Source organism: Eumetopias jubatus, unplaced genomic scaffold (genome assembly GCF_037043125.1).
Source record: "Eumetopias jubatus isolate StellerSeaLion01/CBP00866 unplaced genomic scaffold, mEumJub1_p1.0 scaffold_3, whole genome shotgun sequence".
In the NCBI taxonomy this organism is placed as follows: Eukaryota; Metazoa; Chordata; class Mammalia; order Carnivora; family Otariidae; genus Eumetopias; species Eumetopias jubatus.
Window position 1 is genome coordinate 59,533,399 of NW_028274809.1, and position 22,982 is coordinate 59,556,380.

A 22,982-nucleotide genomic window follows, 5' to 3' on the forward strand; every position below is an offset into this window, starting at 1 on the left:
CCTGAGAGGCTCAGTGGGTTAAGCGTCTGCCTTCGGCTCAGGTCATGATCCCAGGGTCCTGGGATCGAGCCCCCATCGGGCTCCTGCTCAGCCGGCGGCCGGGGGGGGGGGGGTCTGCTTCTCCCTCTCCCTCTGCTGCTCCCCCTGCTTGTGCTTTCTCTGTCTCTATCAAATAAATAAATAAAATCTTAAAAAAATAAAATTTCCTTGTCTGTGTTGGGTATTCCCCCTAAGTATGCCGTTAAATTTGATTTTCTCCTGTTAATCTGTCTCATGTCAATTTGATTCTTAGCCCAGCTAGAAGGACCTTGAAGGGCAGAGGAGCTCTTCCTCCCCAACATAAAACAGAGAAAATTAAGATCATTCTACAGCAAGAATGTCAGACATTTTAGATCAACAGTATAAGGAAAGCTATTCGAGACAGGAGTGCATTTTTACCACACTGCGTATCCTGTGCTGAGTTTTTTAAAAAATCATAAGCACATTTTAAAACCAGAATACATTTCTTTTAATTTTCTCACACTGGTGGTCATTGAGCATTGATATTTAAGAGGAAATGCCATTGAATTCAGGAGCAATCTATTTAACCTGCATGGTATTCAAAAATTGCTGCAAAAGCTTAGCTCTTGTACATTGTGCCAGTGACCTTGCTAAGCAGGTATGTTAAACATTTACATGTATCATTTTCTACAGGCATTTTTGGTAAAAACATTCTTTCTTCTTTTTTCATGTCTTCCAGCAGACCTCATTATCCTTCTTGTGACCCTGTAGGCCTCTCATTTTCTTTTGGCTCATTTATAAGTTTTAAAATATTAACAGCATCTCCTGCTCCAGGAAAGGTTGTCTGGCTACTACGCTCCATTCTACTTTGCCGGTGCTACCGTATTCTCATTGGGAGGAGTAAGGGGGTATGTATTAATTTTGAATAATGTCGAAACTAAATTAAAAGATCAAAAAATGTCAGTCACCATAAAATTGGGGGAAAGAGGCTATTAGACATAGGATACCAGGTTGGTTATTTTTTAAGATTTTATTTATTTATTTGAGAGAGACAGAGAGCACACGTAGGGGGAGAGGCAGAGGGAGAGGGAGAAGCAGACTCCCCGCTGAGCAGGGAGCCCGATGTGGGGCTCGATCCCAGGACTCCGGGATCATGGCCTGAGCCGATGGCAGCAGCTTAACCGACTGAGCCACCCAGGCGCCCCTAGGACACCAGTTTCTAAGTAAGGTAGGAATAAAGAAGAGTAAACAAGAGCAAGAATGCCCAAGGGATAGGCTATCAGCTTCTTTTCTCAGCTTTCAAAATTATCTAGAAAAGGAAAGCTATATAATGGTGAAAATTTGCTGACAACACTGAGGCCTATGAGACAATGAAATGCTGAAAAATAATGGCTTCAAAAAAATTTATTTGGTAACTTTTTTTTTTTTTTTAATTCTCTAGTAAATTCCAGGCATTATGCTCCACTAGGTGTGGGAGGGATAACACTGCACAAAACAACACCCCTCGGGACCTTGAACTAAGATACGAATGAACACAGAGAGGCATTTGCCTGCTTTAGCATTTCTCAAAGTGAGCTTCCGCTGTGGGGTATTGGGAGGGGTTGCAGTGGGACTTCTCAGAGCCTTTAATATGTTAATGAATATTGGGAATCATTTCTAAGAATGGGGTGTAAATCATGCCGTGGCTCCCAAATTTATTTGAAGATACCATCTTGGTTTTGTTTTTTGCTTTGCAGTTGCGTGTCTGTTTTCGGAGGAACAGTTTGAGCTTGTGAGACTAGTATAGCCTGGAACACACTCTGGAAAATGCTAACATGAAAAAAAATAGAGACATATTTGGACTTTAAAGAATTTTAGAAATCTCTTCATCAAATATTTACTAAGTGCTTAAATCACTGAGAAATGGTAGGAGGCCCCATACCAGGCAGTTCTAAAATTGTGCCTTTTCATTGCTGCTAATAACCAAAAAAAAGTGGAACAACCCAAGTGCCCATCAACTGACAAACAAGCGGTATATCCACATCATCAAATATTATTCAGCCATAAAAAGAAATGAAGTACCAACACATGCTAGAACGCGGATAAACCTTGAAAATGTTACACCAAGTCAAAGAAATCAGATATATAAGGCTACATATTACATAATCCACTTATACAAAATGTCCAGAATAGGTAAGTCCACAGAGACAGAAAGCAGGTAGTGGTTTCCAGAGACTGGGGGGAGAGGAGAATGAGGTGTGTCTGCTAATGAATACGGGGTTTCTCTCAGGAACGAGGAGAATGTTCTGGAATTAGTGATGATGGTTGAACAACCTTGTGAATATGCTAAAAACCACTGCATTTTGCACTTTAAAAGGGTGATTTTTATAGTATGTGAATTTTATTTCAATTACAAAAACGCTGGGACCCCACAATACCTCCCATATTATAGGAATTGAGAACAACACCTTTTCTTGTCAACAATTATATTTAATGAAGATACTAGCTGTTATTTACAGAAGATATACATACATACAATTCCTACACATTAAATGTAGCCTAATTGTGAAAACAGGAAAAAATGTATTCCAAAATTACATACTAAATAAAATAAATAAAAAGTAATCATTTGGCACAATATCTATCATATAGCAAATAAATAACTCTATACTGCTGACTGAGTGAACTATTTACAATCTATTTGAAAGTGCAAAACAAATGCTGAAAATTAAGATATTTGTAATAACATTTAAGTCCAGAAAATATGTGTTTTTTTTTTTTAATCAGTAACAATAATTAGCCAATAGTAAAGGTTTTTAATGCCCAGGAAAATATTTTAATTTTGAAAAATGTTTTGTGCATATTGTGCTCTTTTGAAATGTTCTTTTTTTTTTTTATCTTAACGCTGGCAATTTTTAGAAACTTGGAGTTTCTCAGTGGAATTCTTATGTATGTAATTCTGATGTGTAAGTTTAAAAAAGTTACATTGTAAACATAAATATTATTCTGTATATCATTCAGAAATTATAGACCAGTCCTCCCTAAATTACATAAATAGCCATAATGTTTTATAGTAATGTGGTGGGGTTTAATTCCTTCAGAGGTAAGACTATGAAGATGCTAGAATACAGCTTGTGATTTGGATTTTCATGATTCCTTACCACCTTCCAAGAACTCCCTGCTCCAAACCAAGGTGTTGAGATAAGAACTGTGAAACTAGATCACCACGGATGTAGCCAAGTAAACCCTATTTGTAGCATATCTCCCCCTACCAACTCTCTGAGGAAAACCGTCAGGGGCTTCTGTGTCTCTTGACAATGGTATTTCTACCAAACTCTTCATGTGGGACTTAATTTGTGTTTCAGCAAAGAGGATGGCACAACGGGAAACAAAATAGGATGACTACAAACTGGGGAGTCCTAAGCTAGAGTGCGAACGCTTTATGCAAGTCAAAGAATTTCTTCTCTTGTCGGGACGCTGGTAAGCTGTGGCCCTGAGATGTCTCAGGGTGCGTTTCTGCTTGTTTTGTAGAATTTTCTAGTGACAAGACAGTCAGTAGTAACGTAAATGGCATTTTTGAAAACTGGTGGACTGGAGGCAAACCATTGTTCTGGGCACTTTAAATGTCTATGGTCGACGAGGCTCTAATCTGTGTGACATCTGTGATAAAGTTCTCTGGTTGTCAATCACATTTAATTGCCGTACATAACTCCGGACATCCTGATGGTTCTTATTAGCTTGAGCTGCATCAGGATCTGTTGAAGGAAAAAAGAGCAAATTAGCTTGTGTAATATATGCATATAAGATACAGCTTTATTTCCTCCAATTACTTATTACATTTATCATGGATTCCAAGGTTCCATCGCAACCTTTCAACATACCATATTCATTGAAATATGTCCACGTGGATATTCCCTCTCCTCTCTCCCACCCTTTTCTTCCCTGGAATCACCTATTTTGATCATTTTCCTTTGTATTGCATGTTGTAAAAAAAAAAAAAAAAGGCACCAAATAAAAGTGAAAGCATCACTTGATGGCCCCTGGTTATACATTAAAATTGCTTCCTCTTTCCATCGCACCAGGGTCTCACACTCAGCTCTCTGCCCCCTTTGTTACAGACAAGACTGATGTAGTTTTTCGTTAGCTCCTAACAAAAGCACTTAACACCTGGGCCGAACTGAAACAAGCCAGTGAGATTAGCAAGTCCGACTCTCCTCATTACTTGCGTCTGGTATACAGCATTCCTGCATCGATGTGTGCTTTTTTAAAAACTTTTTTTTAATTTTTTAAATTAACATATAATGCATTATTTGTTTCAGAGGTACGGGTCTGTGATTCATCAGTCTTACACAATTCACAGCGCTCACCATAGCACATACCCTCCCCAATGCCCATCACCCAGCCACCCCATCCCTCCCACCCCCCACCACTCCAGCAAGCCTGCGCACGTGGGCTGAAGTCGTAACTTCTGCTAGACCTTCAATTCCCTGATTCTACTTGTTCTGAAATCCCAGTTACTATTCTATTCTCACCTACTTCCCCAACGCATGTGAGCATGGGAGCGATCGGAAGTTAACAGCTTTCTCTAAAACTGGGCTGAAAGAAGAATCAAGTGCCCAGAGCCCTCCGCAGAGAATCTACGTGAATGAGGAAGGCCAAATCTGACAGTGGTGAACTAGAAACACAGCTCCCTTTGGAAGTGACTCCTCAGCTCCCGCACGCTGTGGCCACGTACGTGCCAATCTGCACCCCGAGTTGCCAGATCTTCCTACTTTTCTAGAGAAATGAGAGGTCTGGATTTCTTTCCTGGGAACTCTCTCCATTTCTTAACATTGTTTCCAAACAAGAGGGGGAAAATGCTCTGGTTAGACCCAGCACCTGTGCTGTGGGCCACGGGCCACCTCTGCCCCCCGATCACCCTGTGGTGGGGGGCTCTCATCTAGCAGGGCACTGGGAGTGGCCGGAGCCGGAGTCTAGACTCCAGACCAGGGTTCTTTCCCTCCTAACACACCGCCTTCTGCTTAGATCCACACATCACTCCCAAAGACAGTTGGAATGCCATCTGCATCAGTGGCAGGGTAGTGGTGCAGGTCTGAACACAGAAAAGCAGAGAGAAGATACAAAGGCCCCTACTCACTCTAAGAAGAAACTCATCAGTATAATTATCACATATAAATAATACCACAGTGTTTAATTCCTCGCTTTTCCCTGGCAGTGTACTCTACATGTACAATATACTGTAATTACATTGTACATATCCCCACAATGTTTACGAATCTATTCCTATAGCTTTATCTATAGACTGTTGACTTCAGCGCTGAGCAGCTGTTGTTTACCAGCAGTTACTGATAACTTCAACAAATGCAGTGGGTATTTTATGTCTAGATATATAATTCCCCATCCCATCCCTGCCGACTTCTCTAGGAGAAGATGTAGGTGAATGTAGGATGTACTTCCCAAGAGGCTGATGGAACAAAACAGAGTCTGTGGCAGTTCTGCTCTTAGATCGCATTGAGAACCTTCTCAAGGCTACGAACCCTCTCAGGCACAAAAACTTTTGTGTTTAATTTCAGGAATTTCCTGGACCCCCTGAAGGGCCCTGGATTCACCAGGCCTCGTTGTAGACTGACATCACTTCAAAATTATATTCACTTTATAACGGCTTGAAGGCCATGTCTTTACATAGACAGTAAATTACGAGATGAAGAGATGTGAGACACCTCAATTCTTCTAGAATCCACACAGCAATAGTTGACAATGTACAAGACTATTCTCACTTTGGAAGGAAGAGGAGGCATAATCATTTGAATAAAAATTTTAAAGGTCTAGTTGATCCCCAAGTAAAGATTATTTTTCCTACTAGAGTCCTCCCCCCCCCCCGCCCCATACATTAACAAATGAACATTTAGCAGGTCTGGCATCCTGTGTTAGCAAACCCTCACTTTGGGCCAGTCCTGGGCTAGGAAGGGTAAAGATAGCTCTGATTCGTGAGCTGAGAAACTTTTAGTCTCTTAGCACAAGGTTTACCGGGGGCGGGGCGGGGGGGGCATGTTACCGGTAGGCCCACAGTCACGTCCATCTCAAATTATCACGTTGGCTTAATAAGCCAAATGACTTCAAGTGACTCATACAATGAATTTAGCGAAGAACTTTATAGGGGCCACCTTCTGACTCCCAGCCCAGCTTGAGGGAGCCAAAGCTCCATCCGCACCCCAAGTCCCAGCCCAGGAGATGGTAGCACTGGTGGGGCACGATGATTTGGTGCTGTGATGCAACTTAATCCCCACCAGTTTAAGACTGCTATTTGTTAGTAGTAATAGTTTTATATTAAAGCATTGTACGGTACCCGTTATTGTGCTGTACATTCAGATTTAGGGAGAACATCTTAAATTCACCTGGGAATACTAGAAATATAATATGAATTCCTGCTATGGGAACTTTTGCAAATGTGTTACACATATGAATGCATTCTTGCAACACCCCAAGAGACAATAAATATTATCTTTCCTGGTTTATAAACGATAGAACTGAGTCATCAGGAATTGGATGTGAGTTTCTCAACATTAAGCAGTGAGTCATAAAGAGAGTTGGTTTGAGGTGGGATTTGCTGGCTATTGTGTCTTAGTTGCCTCTAGCCACACTAGAAAGAGCACATTTATTCTGTTTAAGTTCATTCATAAAATAATATTCCTATGGTTAGTTTCTAGTTTTACAACTAGAAAATCCTTCAACTCAGGGCCCCTATCCCATGGCAATTCACGGTCCAAACTGTCCCTGACACGATCAGATATTGTCCAGACTTCTAGAATATTTCCGTAACCTCATTAAAGAGGACTCAATCACCCAGATCTAGATTACAGCACACAGCGGCATTTAACTTACTGAAGGCTTGGCTCCTGCAGTATCTCACTGTTCTGGCAGTATTTGCAATCATGCGCTAAAAAGAATAAAGAAAAAAAAGAAAGAGTGAAATGTAGGTATGCTTAGCATATAATCCATAAAGGAAAACAAACCATTATTTATCTCAGTAATACCTGGGACCATGAAAAACAGCCTGTTCTGAGATACTGACTATCTGGAGGCAACTGGCTGATGTATAACTGGTTTAATGACTTGAAAGAGGCACAGACAGTCACACGAACAAGGCACTTCTCAGATGAGGAATACTCATGGCATAATTCTAGTCCAACTGTTTGCTTGTGCCTCTGACATAAACATCAGTCTGTCGTTTCTGAGACTGTATCTTACCCCTTGGGACTAGTTTTCACCATCCCTTCTGGAGGTCACGGTAAACTTTTTAACTATCCGGGATTTGGAGAAGGGTTAGCTTGTCAAGTTCCTCCCAGTAAACAGGACTTTGTAATGAGGTATTAAATTCGACTGACTGAATGCAATCAAACTATTCTACCTCTACATTTTTGTAAACACTGCATTACAGACACTTCTAAACTTCCAGCGAATGTGTTTTAGTATTAATCTTAATTATTTTACTTCCTCCCTCCTTCCTTCCTTTTTCTTCCTTTCTGATTGTCACACTAACGTGCACATTTTAGAAAAGTAGGAAAATGCAGAAAATGTTAAGAGCACAGTAAAAATCACTGAGACTATCACTTCACAGGGTCACTTCATTAATATTTTGGTACATTTCCTTCTAATGCTTTAAAAATAAATATGTAAAAGCATATATATGTGTATATATATACTATAAAAATAAATATGTAAAAAACATTCAGTTTTTCAGACAACTGAAGTCATATTTTACACACATCTTTCTGTTCTGATAGAAATTTTTTCACATGGCATTGTGACTGTTTTCCATGCCACCTGCATTTTAAAACATTTAAAAAAATGAGTTGGTATTCAGTCTTATGGATGGATCATAATTTATTTAACCTTTGTTAATATCGTCATTAAGTGATCCTCTTAGTTTCTTGGTAATGTTTTGGTTGCCATAAATACTTATAAGGGAGTTTTTTACACTGTACTCAACTTAGTTTAAGACAAAAGAAGAAAAATAAAAGAAAAAAAAGACAAAAGAAGAAAGGAGGAAAAATAGGAAGGACAGAAACATGAGGAAAAACATCAGTGAGACCCACCCACCATTTCTCAGCCAGGATGTACATTTCTTGGTCAGGATATTTTAACAGTAGCTGGGCCCCCCAGGCTCTGTGTATTGTCTCAGGACACCTTTGCTGCTTGGACTCTAAAGGGGGTCCCGCAGAGATGGTGGATCAATTCTAACACTAGCAGAAAATTGATAAGGCTCCAGCCAGGAAAAGAGATTTTCTTATCTCTGAGTGCCTATGTAATTCCAGTCCTTGCTTTCTTCTCTCATGGACCCTTGGCTTGCCAAAGTATAGAAAATGACTTCGAGAAAGCTTCTGTAATGTTAAAAAACAAAACAAAAAACAAACAAACAAAAAACTCCAGTTTGTTTGGCAGGAAAAGAAATTCATAGAAGAGTTGAAGCTTCACAAATATGTACATGTGAACACCGATAATACCTTGCTGAATACTACTGCTCTGAGGACTCTGGAAGCATTACGTGACATGTGTCTGCACCGGATAATTTCTCATACACAAAGAGGCAATCGGAAAAGTTTGAACTTCGTTTTCATAAAGGGTCCTAAAAACCAGCATGTCCGTCGATCAGCATGAGAAATATAGTACAAATACCTCCAAGAAATCGTAACATACAATGTATAATTAGCCTCTGCTATATGGAGCCCTGAAATAAACAGGAACCATGATAATTTTCCTGCTAATTTACTTTAAGTTGTTTTTTCACTTCTCTAGGCTTTGCATCCAAAGGGCACAAGTATATTCCGTGTAGAATTATTGTAATTCTTCAGATATTGAATGGAGTGTAATTACTGAAAACCCTGGGAAATGTCGCCAGTGTGCCCCTCTGAAGAATAATAAAACAATTAGCAGGGGTCAGAAACCTCTTCCTATACCATTTTGCAGGGAGTAATTGTTCTGTTTTTTAGTTTTGAAAGCTAAAACATTTCATTCTGACTTTGGTTTTAGACTACTCTTTACAGCTATACTCTGAGGCTTCATAATTTTTAGCTCATTATGTGGTTTAAAATGTGAGAACCATTGTTTAAATCAGTAATTTCCAGCTCTGGAGTTCATTCTACCTTTCTAAATCTTTGATTAATTTTAACAATGGTTTTAATTTTGACGTATCCTTTTTAATTGTACTCAAAGGTAACTTTAGTATAACTTTGAAATCCAAATCTGGCTTTGCGATGAGGCCCATTGTTCTCCTTTGTGAAGTCTGCATGGTCACGCCATCCCAGCTGCCCCACGTAAACCCTGGCAACAGTGCCTGAGCATGCATGAACCCTACTGGCATTGCCAGGGGACGCATGCTTGCAGAATGCTTTCACACGGCTGAAGAAGGGTTAACTGGACACTGGAACTCCACCCACTTTTGCACCCATTGACACCTGCACCTACAAGGCACTCCCAGGGGGCGGGGGGGGGGGGCGGTGGTTGCTGAAAGAAGCTTCAGAGGTCCCCTTCTTCAAGTGTCTGCAAAGTGCATAATGCCTTTTAGAGCCTATCAACAGCAGCTTCCCACTGTTTGGATAGATCCACTGAGAGCTACTCATTCCTGCCAAGGACAGGCCCTTTCATTTTTACACATCTCTTGACTATTAGAAATTTCTTTATCATTCTGAGTCAAAGCCGGTCTCCCTTTGCTTTTCTCCCACAGATCCTAGTTGTGAGCTCTGGAGGCACAGCAAACACGTTTAGTTTCTTCTTATCAGGACAGTTCTTCAAACACTTGAAGACAACCATTGTGGACATCTTCCCACCCCCCGAGTCTTTTCTGGTTCGGTCTAAATATTGCCAATTTCTTTAACAATTTTCAGTTTAACAATTTGACAGGTTAGGGTCTCTTTAGGGCAGTCTCTAGCATGGTGCCCTAGATTAAGCAAATCAGAGTGCAGAAGAATGATTATTTTCCTTCCTTGGTCTAGATGATGCTACACATCTGAGTCCACGACGTAAAAAAAAAGTCACGTTGCGGACATCTGTTGAACTACTAGTGAATTAAACCTCTGAGCCTATTTCACTGAGCTGCTGTTTGGATGAAACCTCCCTCTCTGTCGACGTGCAGTTGCTTTCTTGGACCAAAGTGGAGGATTTTGCATTTATCTAGTTAGAGTCTTTCACTCCTTCCATAGACTTAAGCCTTACATGTTGTTTTTGACGGCAGACAGCCATTTATTCACTGGTGTTCTCAGTTAAGGTTGGCAGGAACGAAGGTTAAAGAGACACAAGGTTGGTTATCCAACTGCCACAGCAGGGATGAAGCCAAAGATTATACCCTAGGTTTCATGATCCTGCCATAGCTGGTTGGCCTGCCTGGAGCAGGCCAGGCAGCTTTGCTATGATGCTGGGCCAGTGGGAAAATACTTGATTACTCCAAGGCAGAGCTTCCCATCTTTTTTCCCCATCTCAGCAAACCTGAGGTTTATGACATACTCCCTTTAGCAAGTGGCTTATGAGAACAGCAGTTTGTAATCTGGGGGGCAAAGTGAGGAGAATACAACCCTTTAGAAGGTGCTCTGAACCAGTGTAGGTAGACAGTGTGAACCCCACTCTCCACACCGGAACTGATTTCCATGGGCCCCTGCCCCTACTGGGAATCACCACCTTAGAGTCTGTTCAGCAGATGGCCCGCAATGGCCCTCACCAAGAAAGCAGTCCACAGTTAGAACCTTGCAAAATGTTTTAAATCCCACATAGCCACCGTTTTTCCAGATACCCATTCTAGGTCCAGGTCTTCAGAGTTTATTTGCACAAATTAGTATGTTCATGCAGTTCTTCACCTATGAGGCTGGGAGATGGGCTCAAATGAAGGCTGATGAATCTCCCTCAGGACATGAACTCATGGAGGGAAGCTCAGGAAGAAAAAAGGAGGTAGCAAGCAAAGGACTCTGTACCTACCCTCATGTGTTTATTTCTTTAGCTGAAACCAAAAGCAAATGTCCTTCTTGGGGCCTGGCTTACAGAATGACCAGTACAAAGAGCCTGTCCACAGGAAGAGGCTGTCTATATTCCAGCCTGGCACAGACCTTGAGGCTATGGTCCCAAACACAAATTTCCCTCCAGCTCTGACGTAAGTAATTCCCCTTGAACCAATGAAGGGTCCAAGGGGCTTCTTCTCAGACTGGGCCCTTGAGCCTGGGCCTCGCTGTTTACCTTTCTGTAGGACCCTGCCTGCAGGAGTGGGCTGGCCAACTTACACCTTCACGCCTATCCAGATAAGTCGATAGCCTAGCAGGCCTTTACAGCTGTCTCCAGCTTCTCTGGCCACCTCTGCACTGACTTCTGTCCCCCTGTCCAGGAGTTCCCTGAGCTCTCCTCTCCCCGAAGAGGAGCAGACTTTCATGTCTGTTTTTCAAGTTCAGACCAGCAGGCCCTGCAGGCAACACCATCTTGCCCTGTTACACTTTGTGACCTCCCTCCCACACGCAGACAGCTGCCAGAACAGCCTCTCTTCTTCTGAGGCCATGCTGCCTCCCTGCTCTGAGGCCTTTGAGAAGTTGCTCCTGGACTTCAGGCCTCCTCTAAATGCCTACCCTGAACAGTTTTTGTCTTTCCTTCTCTTGCCCCTTGAGATCTTTGCCAACCATGTTCTTCACGTTTCCCACATTGCCTCTTCTTATTTCTGCCCCTACTGATTTGACTCTGCCCCCATCTGTATGCCTATCAAGTAAAGAATCTCAGTCAATTATTTCTTGCTGAGCATGTATAAAACCACACCTATATCACTTGATTATTTCATTCAGATCCTCATATATTTAGGACAGCAGTTTTTTTCCACAAGATCTAGAAATATATACAGTCTCTCACATACAAAGATTGTGCCCATGATAGCAACCGAGTAGAATTAAGTGCACAGTAAGGACCAGAGATAAGAGACAAAAAGGCCCAGGAGCTCAGCTAGCCTCCGCTATATGCATCACTGAGAAAGAACCCTGAGCCCTGTTCCCTGGCTATGAATCTTTAATATCCAAGAGGTATGTGACATACAGATATACACATGTAATGTGCATGATGCTCGTGGTATATTGTACATCTTGCAGCCACAGGACATCGTGGCTCAGGTGCCTGTCCAGGCACATGCAGAGTATTGCACATCTCTGCATTCAGAAAAGGACAATGAAGGGCAGACACAGCACCACAGAGAGCAGGGGAGACAGAATAATGTCCAGTCTGGAACAGAAGGCTAAGGGAGTCATCTTGCATAAACTACCAGTAATGCAAAATGCAAAATGCCTGGAACATTCTGCTTAATCAAATTTTCTAATAAAATAGAAAACACTTAAATCTTTGTTATACAAAATCCTTTATTTTTAAAAAAAGATTTTAATTTATTTATTTAAGAAGGGGAGAGAGAGAGAGTGAGCAAGAGCACAAGAGTAGGGGGAAGGAGAAGCAGGAGCCTGACGCAGGACTCGATCCCAGGACACTGGAATCATGACCTGAGCCAAAGGCAGAGGCTTAAACAACTGCACCACCCGGGCGCCCCTATATAAAATCCTTTAAAAATGCTTCAGAGGAAAAAAAAAATGCTTCAGTGTTGTCCTATCTCACTAGGTCCAATGCTGGAATATGACTGGGTTATTCTTTTATTCAACAAATATTTCTTGCATACTTACGATGTGCCAGACACCTTTTTGAGTGCTGGAGAAATATCAGTGAACAAAACAGATAAAATACCTGGTCTAGGACACTTACATTCTAGTGGGGAAGACAGACAATGAAGAGGCAAGTAAAGGTTGTCTCAGATTATGAAGCCGGCTGTCAGGGCAAGGTTATCTCTCTGAGAATGCTGCGTGTGGAAGATAGAAGAAGTTCAAAGGATAGTCAGGAAAGACCACTCGGGGGGAGCAGACACATGAGCTGAGACCTAAATGATGAGAAAGAGTCAGACAGGTGAAGACTAGCAGGGAGACAGTTTCAGGCAAAGGTAACAGCTAGTGCAAAGGCCCTGAGGCCGGAAAAAAAAAAGAAGGTTGGTCTTGCCAACTTGGACTGAGTACAGAGGAGATGAAGTGTGAGGTGAGGCTGGATGGTGCTCAGGGTAACAAGTCTGGATTTGATTATATTATGTTGTTGTATTTAACATGGTTTTGTTTTCCTTCTGATATAGCTGTGTGAAGTTACTTCTTTGCATTTTGCTTTTGGACATCTCTTTTATTATTATTGTGAACTAGTTCTTATATCTTTTTTTGCTTTTAATATTTCATGTGTTTATGCTTTTACCTTCTTAACAGTATATAATCTTCTAAAGGCCAAGGATTACTTATTGGATTTCTTTGTATTTCCTAGCAAAATCCTTTGCCTAAACAGTCAACAGAGATTGCATTGCTTTGAAACATATCTTTTGGAAAAATCTGCATTTAGCCCGCTTTGTGAGTTCTATATAAAGAAGTAAACTTTCAAAGTCCTCTTGTAGATTTCTATTGTGCTGGAAAGTTCTGCGAATTGGATGTATCTGAACATTGCAATTTTTACTTGGAGATTCTTTTTTCCATTGCTTGATATAAGCCTAGTGCTTTCTCCATGGATCTTGTAATAATATTATTGGTGATAGAAAACATACCGTTGTTAATTATGTAATGCCATAATTAGTGACACAGAAATAAAAGGATTCAAGGCATTTCTCTTTCCTCAATGAATTAGCTTCTATTAATGTTTCCAGAAGTGTAGAAGCTTGCCCCATGCTTCTCATTCCAAATAAAATGACCATCTTAAAATAATGTTCATAAATAAATACACCTAAATATGGGTATGTTTGAAACAGAACCAACCTCCTAATACAGTAGCAACCGTGGCTATCAGCATGCTTTATGCAGCCTGGGATAGTGGCAGCCAGCCAGCATATTATCCTCTAATCCATTGCTAGTCTACCTCCGAAATGTTATAAATATTCATGTATGCCATAGAAAGCTACAAAGGGCTTTATTCAAACATTTTTTTGAATACTCCTTTATGTTTTCCCCAAATGAAAGAATGTCTGCTTTTTTTTCCTTTGCATAAGGATCAGAGTGTGAATTCTCTTTTGTTCGTACTCATAAATCCTGAAAACCAATATGCAACAAATTCTCTAATCCTCATTTCATACCTCAAGGGTAAAAAGGTTCAAAATAAAAATACTTAGGGCTGGCACAGTGGCTCGCGGTGTCTGTATAGTGTTGCCACCAAGAACAGGCATCTGTGTTCCTGGCTACCCCGGTGACTCCTGTCCCTGGCAGGGGCTGCCCCTGGGGAGACCGCCTCCCATCCCCACAAAGGCGGCCAGCTCAGCTCACCACCTTGGCCTGGCGATGAATGACTGGGAAATGGCGTGGGCACCAACTTGAAGAGAGCTGTCTCCTTCCCCGAGACACACGGGGGCAGCAGCAGCCACTGGTGGGAGTTTTAAGTGGCAGTGGTGGGGCTCTGGGGGCGGGGCGTGGGCAGTGGTGGCCCTCTGGGGGCGGGGCGTGGGCAGTGGTGGCGCTCTGGGGGTGGGGCGTGGGCAGTGGTGGCCCTCTGGGACAGGGCGTGGGCAGTGGTGGCTCTCTGGGGGCGGGGCGGGGCAGTGGTGACGCTCTCGGGGCGGGGCGTGGGCAGTGGTGGCCCTCTGGGGGCAGGGCGTGGGCAGTGGTGGCCCTCTGGGGCGGGGCGTGGGCAGTGGTGGCACTCTGGGGGCGGGGCGTGGGCTCATTTACGGGGAGATAAGGTTGGAAAGCTGACACATGCCAGGTCGGTCCAAGACAGGTTTAAAAAACACAGTCAAGTCTTTTTGAAATTCTATGTCATTTTCCAGTAACATCGAACTCACAAAAAGGCAATTGTGAAATTAAACTTTCTCACGGTGTGTCTTACCAAATGAAATAAAGTTTATATTTGCTGGAGGGGAGCACTAAGAGTTCTCTTTCAGTATCCTTTCCCTCTTCTCTTTCATAGTAGTAGAACGCCCTAATTTTTAGTGGGGTACGTGACTACCACAAATAAGGGCCACATATCCTAATTTTCCTTTCATGTGACTAAGTTTCTGGCCAGTCAAACGTGAACCAAATGGTGAGTGCCACTCCGGCTCACGTCCTTAGAGGTAAGAAGTGTGTCCTCACCTTCTCCCTCTCCCCTTCCCTTCCCTCCACCTGACATGGCATGATGTTGGTCTACCATCTTGAACCGTGTGGATAGAGAAATGGCAAGAGAGGAGAAGCCTGGAAACTTGACCTCTTCGGGAGCCACCACACTCGCTCGGACATTCACATGAGAAAGAAATACACTGAGCTTGGGTAAGCCATTGTTAAATCAGGTTTCTGCTATCACAGTGGAACTGCTATCTCAGCCATTCAGTTGCTTTTAAGTTAAAGTGTAATCTGAGAGTGAGGTGTGAGAAGCAGGGTATGAAGGGTCTCTCCTCACAGTGAGGCGTGTAAGAGCCCAAAGCTGTAGGCATGGAGTGGAGAAATGGGGGAGGGGAACTCTCTCAACAGCCATCAGATACGACTCTTCCTTTGAAGGTTATGGATGCCACACCAATATCTAAAAGCCCAGAGGAAACAACTTTCATTCTCCTTGACAGATATTTTTGCTATCTTGTTTGTCCTGTTCCGTTCACTTTAATGATCAAAAGTTCTAAAGCTCAGTCAACTCTTTAGGAAACTCTGCCTTCTACGCCTCTGTGCACATGTATATTTTATAGCCAAATAGTTGGCTTAGCTATCCCGTAGTCTGCATTTCTGCATAAGTGATCTGGAAGGTTCTTTACCTATTTGCTAAATCTTTCATTTCTGGAAAACAGGTTTTCAGACATCAGGGAAATATGTTTAATTCTCCATACTAATAAGTGAACAAAGAATGTTTTTTTACTTTGATCAAAGAATTATTAAACTGACAGTATTAGAGATGCTCGTATTCTGCCCCTGGAGGGGAACACTGCTGAGGAAATATTTGCTCTCTAGCACAGGGTGTCTTTGAAGAGTGTGGACTCCTATGCTCTTTCCTAACAAGCTTAAGGCATGGAAACCAATTCCCCCGCAATTGCTGGACTTCTTCACCAAGCCGGGCTTGCATTAAGCTCATTCCCAAAGCTGGATGGTGTGATCCTTACAGATCACTGCAGGATGTTTCCAGCTCTCCTGGAGTTGTGTATACCAGCTGAATTTCAAGAAACAATTAGAGGAACCATTTTCTGAGAAGAATTCTGTAGCACTACGTATGGCTTAAAGAATACTTATATACTCTGGACTGATCAACAATCTCCAGACATAGATGGAGCAGGCAGGACCCCCGTTTTCTCTTGGGGAAACTGACCCACAGAGAAGTTAAGAGATTGCTACAAAGGAATGAAGCTGAGAACCGAGCCTCATGTCTCCTGAACTCCCCAGGCCTGAGCTTTTCCTGCAGATCCATATTCCCCACTGCAAACCATAACCCGGGGCAGATGCTTACCCACACAGAGATAACACCTAAACACCCCAGCCATCCAGGCCGCAGCCAGAGGATTTAGAAGACAATGGAGCATTCCATGAACATGCACTGTGTAGCTAAAGATAGGTTTTGGCATGACCTGCTTTATTGCTTCACAGAAGATAAGAAAATAAATGGCGAAGTAAGTCCTGCCACATCACAGCTTTTTCTTGATGAGGGGAGCTGCAAACTACCAAATATATGCCAGTTCCACATCTGTTACTTTTTTAAAAATTTGTTTTTGGTTATGAAGAGTCCCAAGTTCCTTCTCTGAACTTGGGCAAACTTTATTTATTTATACATTTAGGTGAATACTCCGTGAAAAGGATCTGCAATGGAGTTGCCTTTTACCTACATGCACTAAAGTCAGGCCCAGCAGATAAACAACTCAAAGGCATCCTGGGGAAGTCTAGCTCTAGGAACCTTACAACAAAACAACAACATGGAAGTCACTCTGGAACATTCACGCATTTTAGCAACAGGCAGTCCAGGACCAAGCACAGAGCATAAAAGCCAGCGGCTGCTGTGAGCTGCGGCACAAATACTGCTCACTTTTACAAAAGAGAACTGACAGGCTAAAATAGGTAGCCAATTTGAACCAAATCTTTCAAAACTCCTTTATGCATAACTACCTTTTTAATGTGGCGCCGTATATGGAAAGTATTTCCTTTATTAGTACAAACGCAGATTTTATTTTAAAGAAAACAACATTGTGGTTAAGGTTATAATACCGTACGTACCATTTTTTCAAAGTTTACTAGATTGTCAATGAACGTCTTGTTCCCCTCATGAGTAAATGTCATATCTGCACAGAAATAAAAGTCACATTCTAATTACTAACAGAAATATGTCATACCAAGAAACCACAATAGCACCATTAGATTATGCTGGAGGATTTGCATAACACTGCAGGTGAAAAAAGCTGATAATAGTTCCTTTTATATTGGCTGTTTAACTTTTTTGAAAGCACTTTACCTGAGATTAGTAAAATTTCCAAACTAACCCTCTGTTTCGCTATCAAGTTTTCCAAATCATAGATCCTTGCTCCTCTGATAATCTTCCCAACCCTTTCCAAAAAGTCAAGGGGGAGAGGAGGTGATGAAGAAGGGGGAAGGAGGGGACCATTTTTTCCAAAGAGCTCAGCCTGATTAGGCTCTTGTTCATTTTCTTCCCCACATATTCCTCCCTGGCTTGACCTGTGCGTTTCCTTAGAATTACCTTTAATGAGCAAAGGCATGAAGGGGATGAGAGGAGGCTCCAGCTTAGCTACTGTCAGCCTGTAGGCTCTGTGGTTTCTAGAAGGATCCTTTAGAGAAAGAGAGATGCTGGTTAATGATTAATGACACATATCCCACCCCCTCTACTTCCTAACACACCTAGACTTGTTACCCCCCAATCACATAGTTTTCAACGAAACGTAGCTATAAAAGAAAGATAGTTAAATTGATTTTTGTTTTAAAACAACTTCCCGTCTGACATGAAAATTATTTGCTTTGTGTTTCCTTTTTTTGCTTGAGAGGGAGATTTGCCTGCAGGGATTGAGGGGAGAGATTCCCTTTGCGAGCAAACACATGTGTAAAACCATCCCCCACCAAGATCGCCCTCTCCCGAAGCACCAACTCCTTCCTGGGAACACGCACCCCCAAGCACCGCCTCCTCCCTGGGAACCCTCCCCCCCCCCCCCCCCCCGCTCTCCCGAAGTACCACCTCCTTCCTGGGACCCCCACCCCCACCCCGCCCGAAGCACCGCCTCCTTCCTGGAAACCCTCCCCCCCCGAAGCACCGCCTCCTTCCTGGGAACCCTCTCCCCCAGAAGCATTGCCTCTTTCCTGGGAACCGCCCCCCAAGAAGCACCGCCTCTTTCCTGGGACCCCTTCTCCTGAAGCACCGCCCCCTTCCTGGGAGTTCTGACTCCGTCAGCTCCTCTCCGCCTTGCCCCGCCAGCCCCCTGTGCCCTCTCTGAAACCATCCCATCATTCCTACCAGATCCCACTCACTTCTTTTCTGTCTGTGAACACCTCCCAGCCAATGGGGAACAGTAATTTTGGCAAGGCAAGGAAAATGCAGCTTCCAACCCAGAGCCCACCTGCGCTAGGCGGAAAGGACCCTATTACACTGCTTTTCTTAGTTACACAAATTGACCTTATGTGGGACATAAGTCCTCTTTAAGTTAGCTCCTGAGGGTGCCGTTCATTAGTCAGACATGCTTGTTTTAGCAGCACTAAAACGGGATCATAAACTTCTTAAAGTCATACAAGGACAGGTAAAATTTCTGAAATGAGAACTTCAATTCAGCTAATCAGAAATTGGATTAATGCAGACAGTGAACAGAATAAAGGAGTCACTGTCACTTACCATTAAACTTTCAAACTCCGCATAGAACTTCTTGAACTTGCTTGGCAGTTTCTGTTAATGAAACGAAAATGCCACACTCATATGTCAGATTCGATATCTAGGTATGTATCATGTGTTACCATTACTAGGGGAAATGTATTTCTCTGGCTCTTAATCAAACATCTCTAAAAAACGCCAGGCTATAATCTGTTTTAGCATTTGAGCATCATCTGGAATATAAAGAACTTACCTTTTAAAACTCTTAACTTCGTTGAAACAAAAGTTAACTACAGATGCTTTGGTCTTACTGTTTTTATAATGTTTTCTAATTATTCATACAGAGGACTGCATTCTCAGACCACAAGTGGTTTGGAATTACCTCCTCCCACACCTTTTAAACTCTCTGATTCCCACAATTAGGACTTTAGACCAGAGAATAGTGGGATTACAAGTTTTAGAAACTACCTATTCAATCCTCCTCTAACCTTACAATGTAAACTACACGGGAATAGAAATTTTTATCAGTTGTGTTTCTTTCTCTATCCCCAGTGCCTGGACGAGTGTCAGGTACATAGTCACTGCTCCATAAATATTTATTTGAATAGATCAAACCTGTGTTTTATAGATGGAAGAAATTAGGTCTCACAGTTTGTGACATGCCCCAAGTTGCACAGCTGATGACGGTCGAGCCTCTGGAATTCGCATCACCTGCCTCCTTTCTACACCTCTCTCACATGCTCAATGCTTTTCCACACAAGCATCTCCCCACGTTATTTCTCCACCCTGCTGTCATAGGAACATGGACGGTTCTACGGCTGTGGTTCCCGATTCAGCGCCGCTGACTGTACCCACATACCAAGGCCAGTCGGCCATTATCGAGCCACCTTTCAATCTATTGGTTCTCTCTTTGCTTGGTTCCTGAGATCTTAGAAATCCTGAACTGTTCTCTTCTGATAGGCCACACCAAGGCAGAGCGGCGTGATGCGTGTCTGCTCCCGAGACTGTGGAAGCTTTGAGCGAGTCCTAGGCCTCAGAGATTCCCAGCTCAGCTCTGCTTCCGGCACGGAAGTCTACCGGCAACAATGGATTCACCAATTAGGCCTCTGTACTCACAGAAGAGCACCTCTCTCTTCCTTCTCTCTCATGTCTGAATTAGTTTGTCATATTCCCATTTAAAAATCTGTAAAAAATCTGATTTTGTTTCTAGGACTAGTCTCCCGCATGTCCTCCAAGCTCATTTTCCTAGTACTGCTTTCCAAGTTAGGTTTCGGGGAAAGCTGATATCTTTGCTCAGAGGCAAAGTCCAAAGGGATGAGAGCCGGGATGTGTATCCAGGGATGCAAGGATCTCAGTCCACATGGAGTATCCAAATCACCTCATTAGATGATAACTTGCCATGGACATAGACCACTTTAAAAATGATAAGTGAATTACATTTTTGGTTAGATCTGTCACTCTACCTCTCTTTCTTTACTTAGCTGGCTTTTGGGTCAAAGACAGGATGGCATACGGTCATCCAAATTTTTGTGGGTCTTAATACTATAATCTATGTAACCCGGTGCTTCCAGAGTGACGGTTCTCAACTGGGGTCAATTTTGCACCCCTGACCCCACATCCACCAGGGGACATTTGGTAATGTCTGCAGACATTTTTTATTGTCACAACTGCGGTGGAGCAGAGAGGTGCTACTGATAGTAGGTGGAGGCCAGGGAGGTTGCTAAGCTACAGGGGACAGCCCCACAATGAAGAATTATCCAGCCCACAGTGTTAACACTGCGAAGGCCAAGAAACCGCTCCAGTATTTTACTCCCATTTGCTTGATGTCAGATTGGTCTTTCATTCCCAGACTGAACCATTGCCTTTGCCATGTGGTGTAACTTTTTCCCCCTGTTTTGTTCACTGACAGTTTCAAGTGTTCTGTAGTTCCAGGAGGTCAGGCAGCATTTCTCACCCTGCTCACGTCCGGGCCCTCCTGCTTTCTGCCCGAGCCGTTGGGCAGCCCGGGAGGTTCTCCGCAAGTACAGGTTGAGAAACCCAATTAAAAGTGCTTACGAATGAAAGTGCTTCCTACAGGATGACATAATTACATTTCACCTTAAAGAACAGAGACTTATAAATGAGGAAGGGCTCATCTTCTCTTTCAGCAACATGCAAGGATGAGAACAGTAGCTCGCAGACTGATGTGCTTCTTCACAGTCCCCGTGAAAATGAAGGACTGGTCAGTTAACTCTCTCCTTCTACAGACTGCACCCTCCGCCCCCTAAGCAGCCTCCAATTTTTCTCTTTAGACCAAGAAAGGAGACTCTGATAGTGCCCCCTCTCATGCTATGGCCTTAACGTCCGGCAGCTATTTTATGTGCTACTGGCACCTGTCCTCCCGGGACCCCTGGAAGGCCTTATACCTTCTTTGATCTTCCCCACCAAATCATTTGGACTCCATGGGGACATTCGAAGCTGGAAACAGGCTTGGGAAGGCAGACTCTCTGCGAGGGAACCCTAGGTTTCCAGAGCCTTGGGCTACAAGACAGGGGAGACTGCTCTATGGCTTCCTCGCTTCGATCTCATGGCAGCCCTAACTCTGTCTGTTTACCAGCTGGAAGGTGATACAGCGGCGTGGCCCGCAGGCCTCACCAATTCCCTCATTCCTATATTCAGGGGATGAGCTGCCGTGTGCTGCATCTGCCTGGAATTCTAAGAGAAACCCAAGACAGAAGAACTTGTGAGGACCTGTCCTATAAACAATGGAAGCATTTTAGGAGGGACAGAGAAAGGAAACAGTTTCAAGAGGGAAGCAGGGAAGGAAATGTTTTAAGGAAAATATTTAGAGATGCAAACAGCTGCCTTTGGTGCCTTTTAAAGCACTCTTGCAAATCAAGTCTCTGTTATCTACTCCTTGACCTCTTTTTGTGTCCCACTTACACATACTTTTTTATTTTTAGTAAGAGTCTATTTTTGTGTGTATGTTCTATGAGAGATTAGTATTTCTTCAACTATATACCACATGTAAGGGGTCGGGCACATTTTGAGTACTTAGCTGATGAAAAATGAAGATGTTTAGCACAAATAACCAACTGTCAACAAACCACTAATGATATTGGCTCCAGAAATCCACAACACACCTACATTACTTTTGCCCCAACCTGAATATTAGCCAACTCTTGTTCCTCCATACACAGAGAGGTCGGCCAGGCAGTTAAGAGATACTTAGTACTCAGCTGGGCCAAACAGTTGGCCTTCTGGCTAATTTTCCCTGGAGCAAAATGACTACTTGGATAAAAATGGATCTTCTGTCCTCTTTTAATTACAGATAAGGCAATAAGCAGACATTCCAGAAAACACCAGAATCCATGAGCAAAACCTTTGAAATCATCCAAGCAATGCTGTCGATTCATGTTTTACCTAGGAACTAGATGTATTATTATTATTTACCTTGTACAGACCAAGAAGCTGAGACACCTCCCCCCCCCCCGCATAACGCCCCCCCTACCATGAAAGGACAATATCTTTTTAAATTCACACTCTCAGGCAACTGGAAAAAGGAGACAGGTCACTTCCCTCAAAGGTCCCACCTTTTCCATTGTTATACCAGTGTGAGTGATATTTCTATTAAAAAAGCTCACTGGTGAGCCTGTGTTTTTATTCTTAAGGCAAAAGTCACAGCTGGATCTCAGCAGAAGCTTACCTCCCATGTGAGTGCCAAGCGGCTCACAGCAACATTACTTAGTCCCATGACGATGGCAAAAAAGGAATTCAGATTTTTGTACTCCTTACAGCTGAAACACAAGAAGCACATGGCTGAGTAAATAGCCACTTTTGAGTGCGATTTGAAGAAAAAAATTAGTGTTCTATTTTCTGATAGCCATTAATATTCGTCAGGACTTGTTACGAGAACAGGCAATGATAGATTTAATGCACTGTATAAGTTCCACTTGGGTGACCACGTTCAGCCATCTGACTTCCCACGGTAATTTTAGAAAGGTGATGGTTCCAGCTATCTAGGTTCAGGTTTTGAGAAGGAATTTAAAAACCCCTACCCTAGGGATTGTTAGGATGATCTCAGAGTTTCCTAAAAGCCTTGTTGAACCTGGAAGGAAACAGCTCATGGGATAAGAGAGGGAAGCAAAATGTCCTTGAAGACTTTTGGACGTTGAGCCGGAGGCCGGACACCTCCTCTG

The 22,982-nt window shown here is 42.9% G+C and overlaps 1 protein-coding gene across 8 annotated transcripts in view; it reads right to left on the reverse strand.

Moving 5' to 3' along the window:
- Positions 1–3,027: 3,027 nt before the first annotated feature.
- Positions 3,028–22,982, reverse strand: part of RAPGEF4 (Rap guanine nucleotide exchange factor 4) — a 121,297-nt gene continuing 101,342 nt past the window's right edge. For 5 of the 8 annotated variants that reach the window (XM_028122801.2, XM_088022107.1, XM_028122809.2 and 2 more), the window contains 6 exons: positions 22,490–22,580; positions 18,829–18,879; positions 17,692–17,779; positions 17,214–17,278; positions 6,862–6,916; positions 3,028–3,734 (listed from right to left, as the gene is read on the reverse strand). In XM_028122801.2, coding sequence (XP_027978602.2) covers positions 3,607–3,734; positions 6,862–6,916; positions 17,214–17,278; positions 17,692–17,779; positions 18,829–18,879; positions 22,490–22,580 — 478 coding nt within the window. In that variant the 3' untranslated portion in view covers positions 3,028–3,606. The remainder of the gene's footprint in view (positions 3,735–6,861; positions 6,917–17,213; positions 17,279–17,691; positions 17,780–18,828; positions 18,880–22,489; positions 22,581–22,982) is intronic. The other 3 variants (XM_088022109.1, XM_088022106.1, XM_088022110.1) reach the window with 2 other exon arrangements.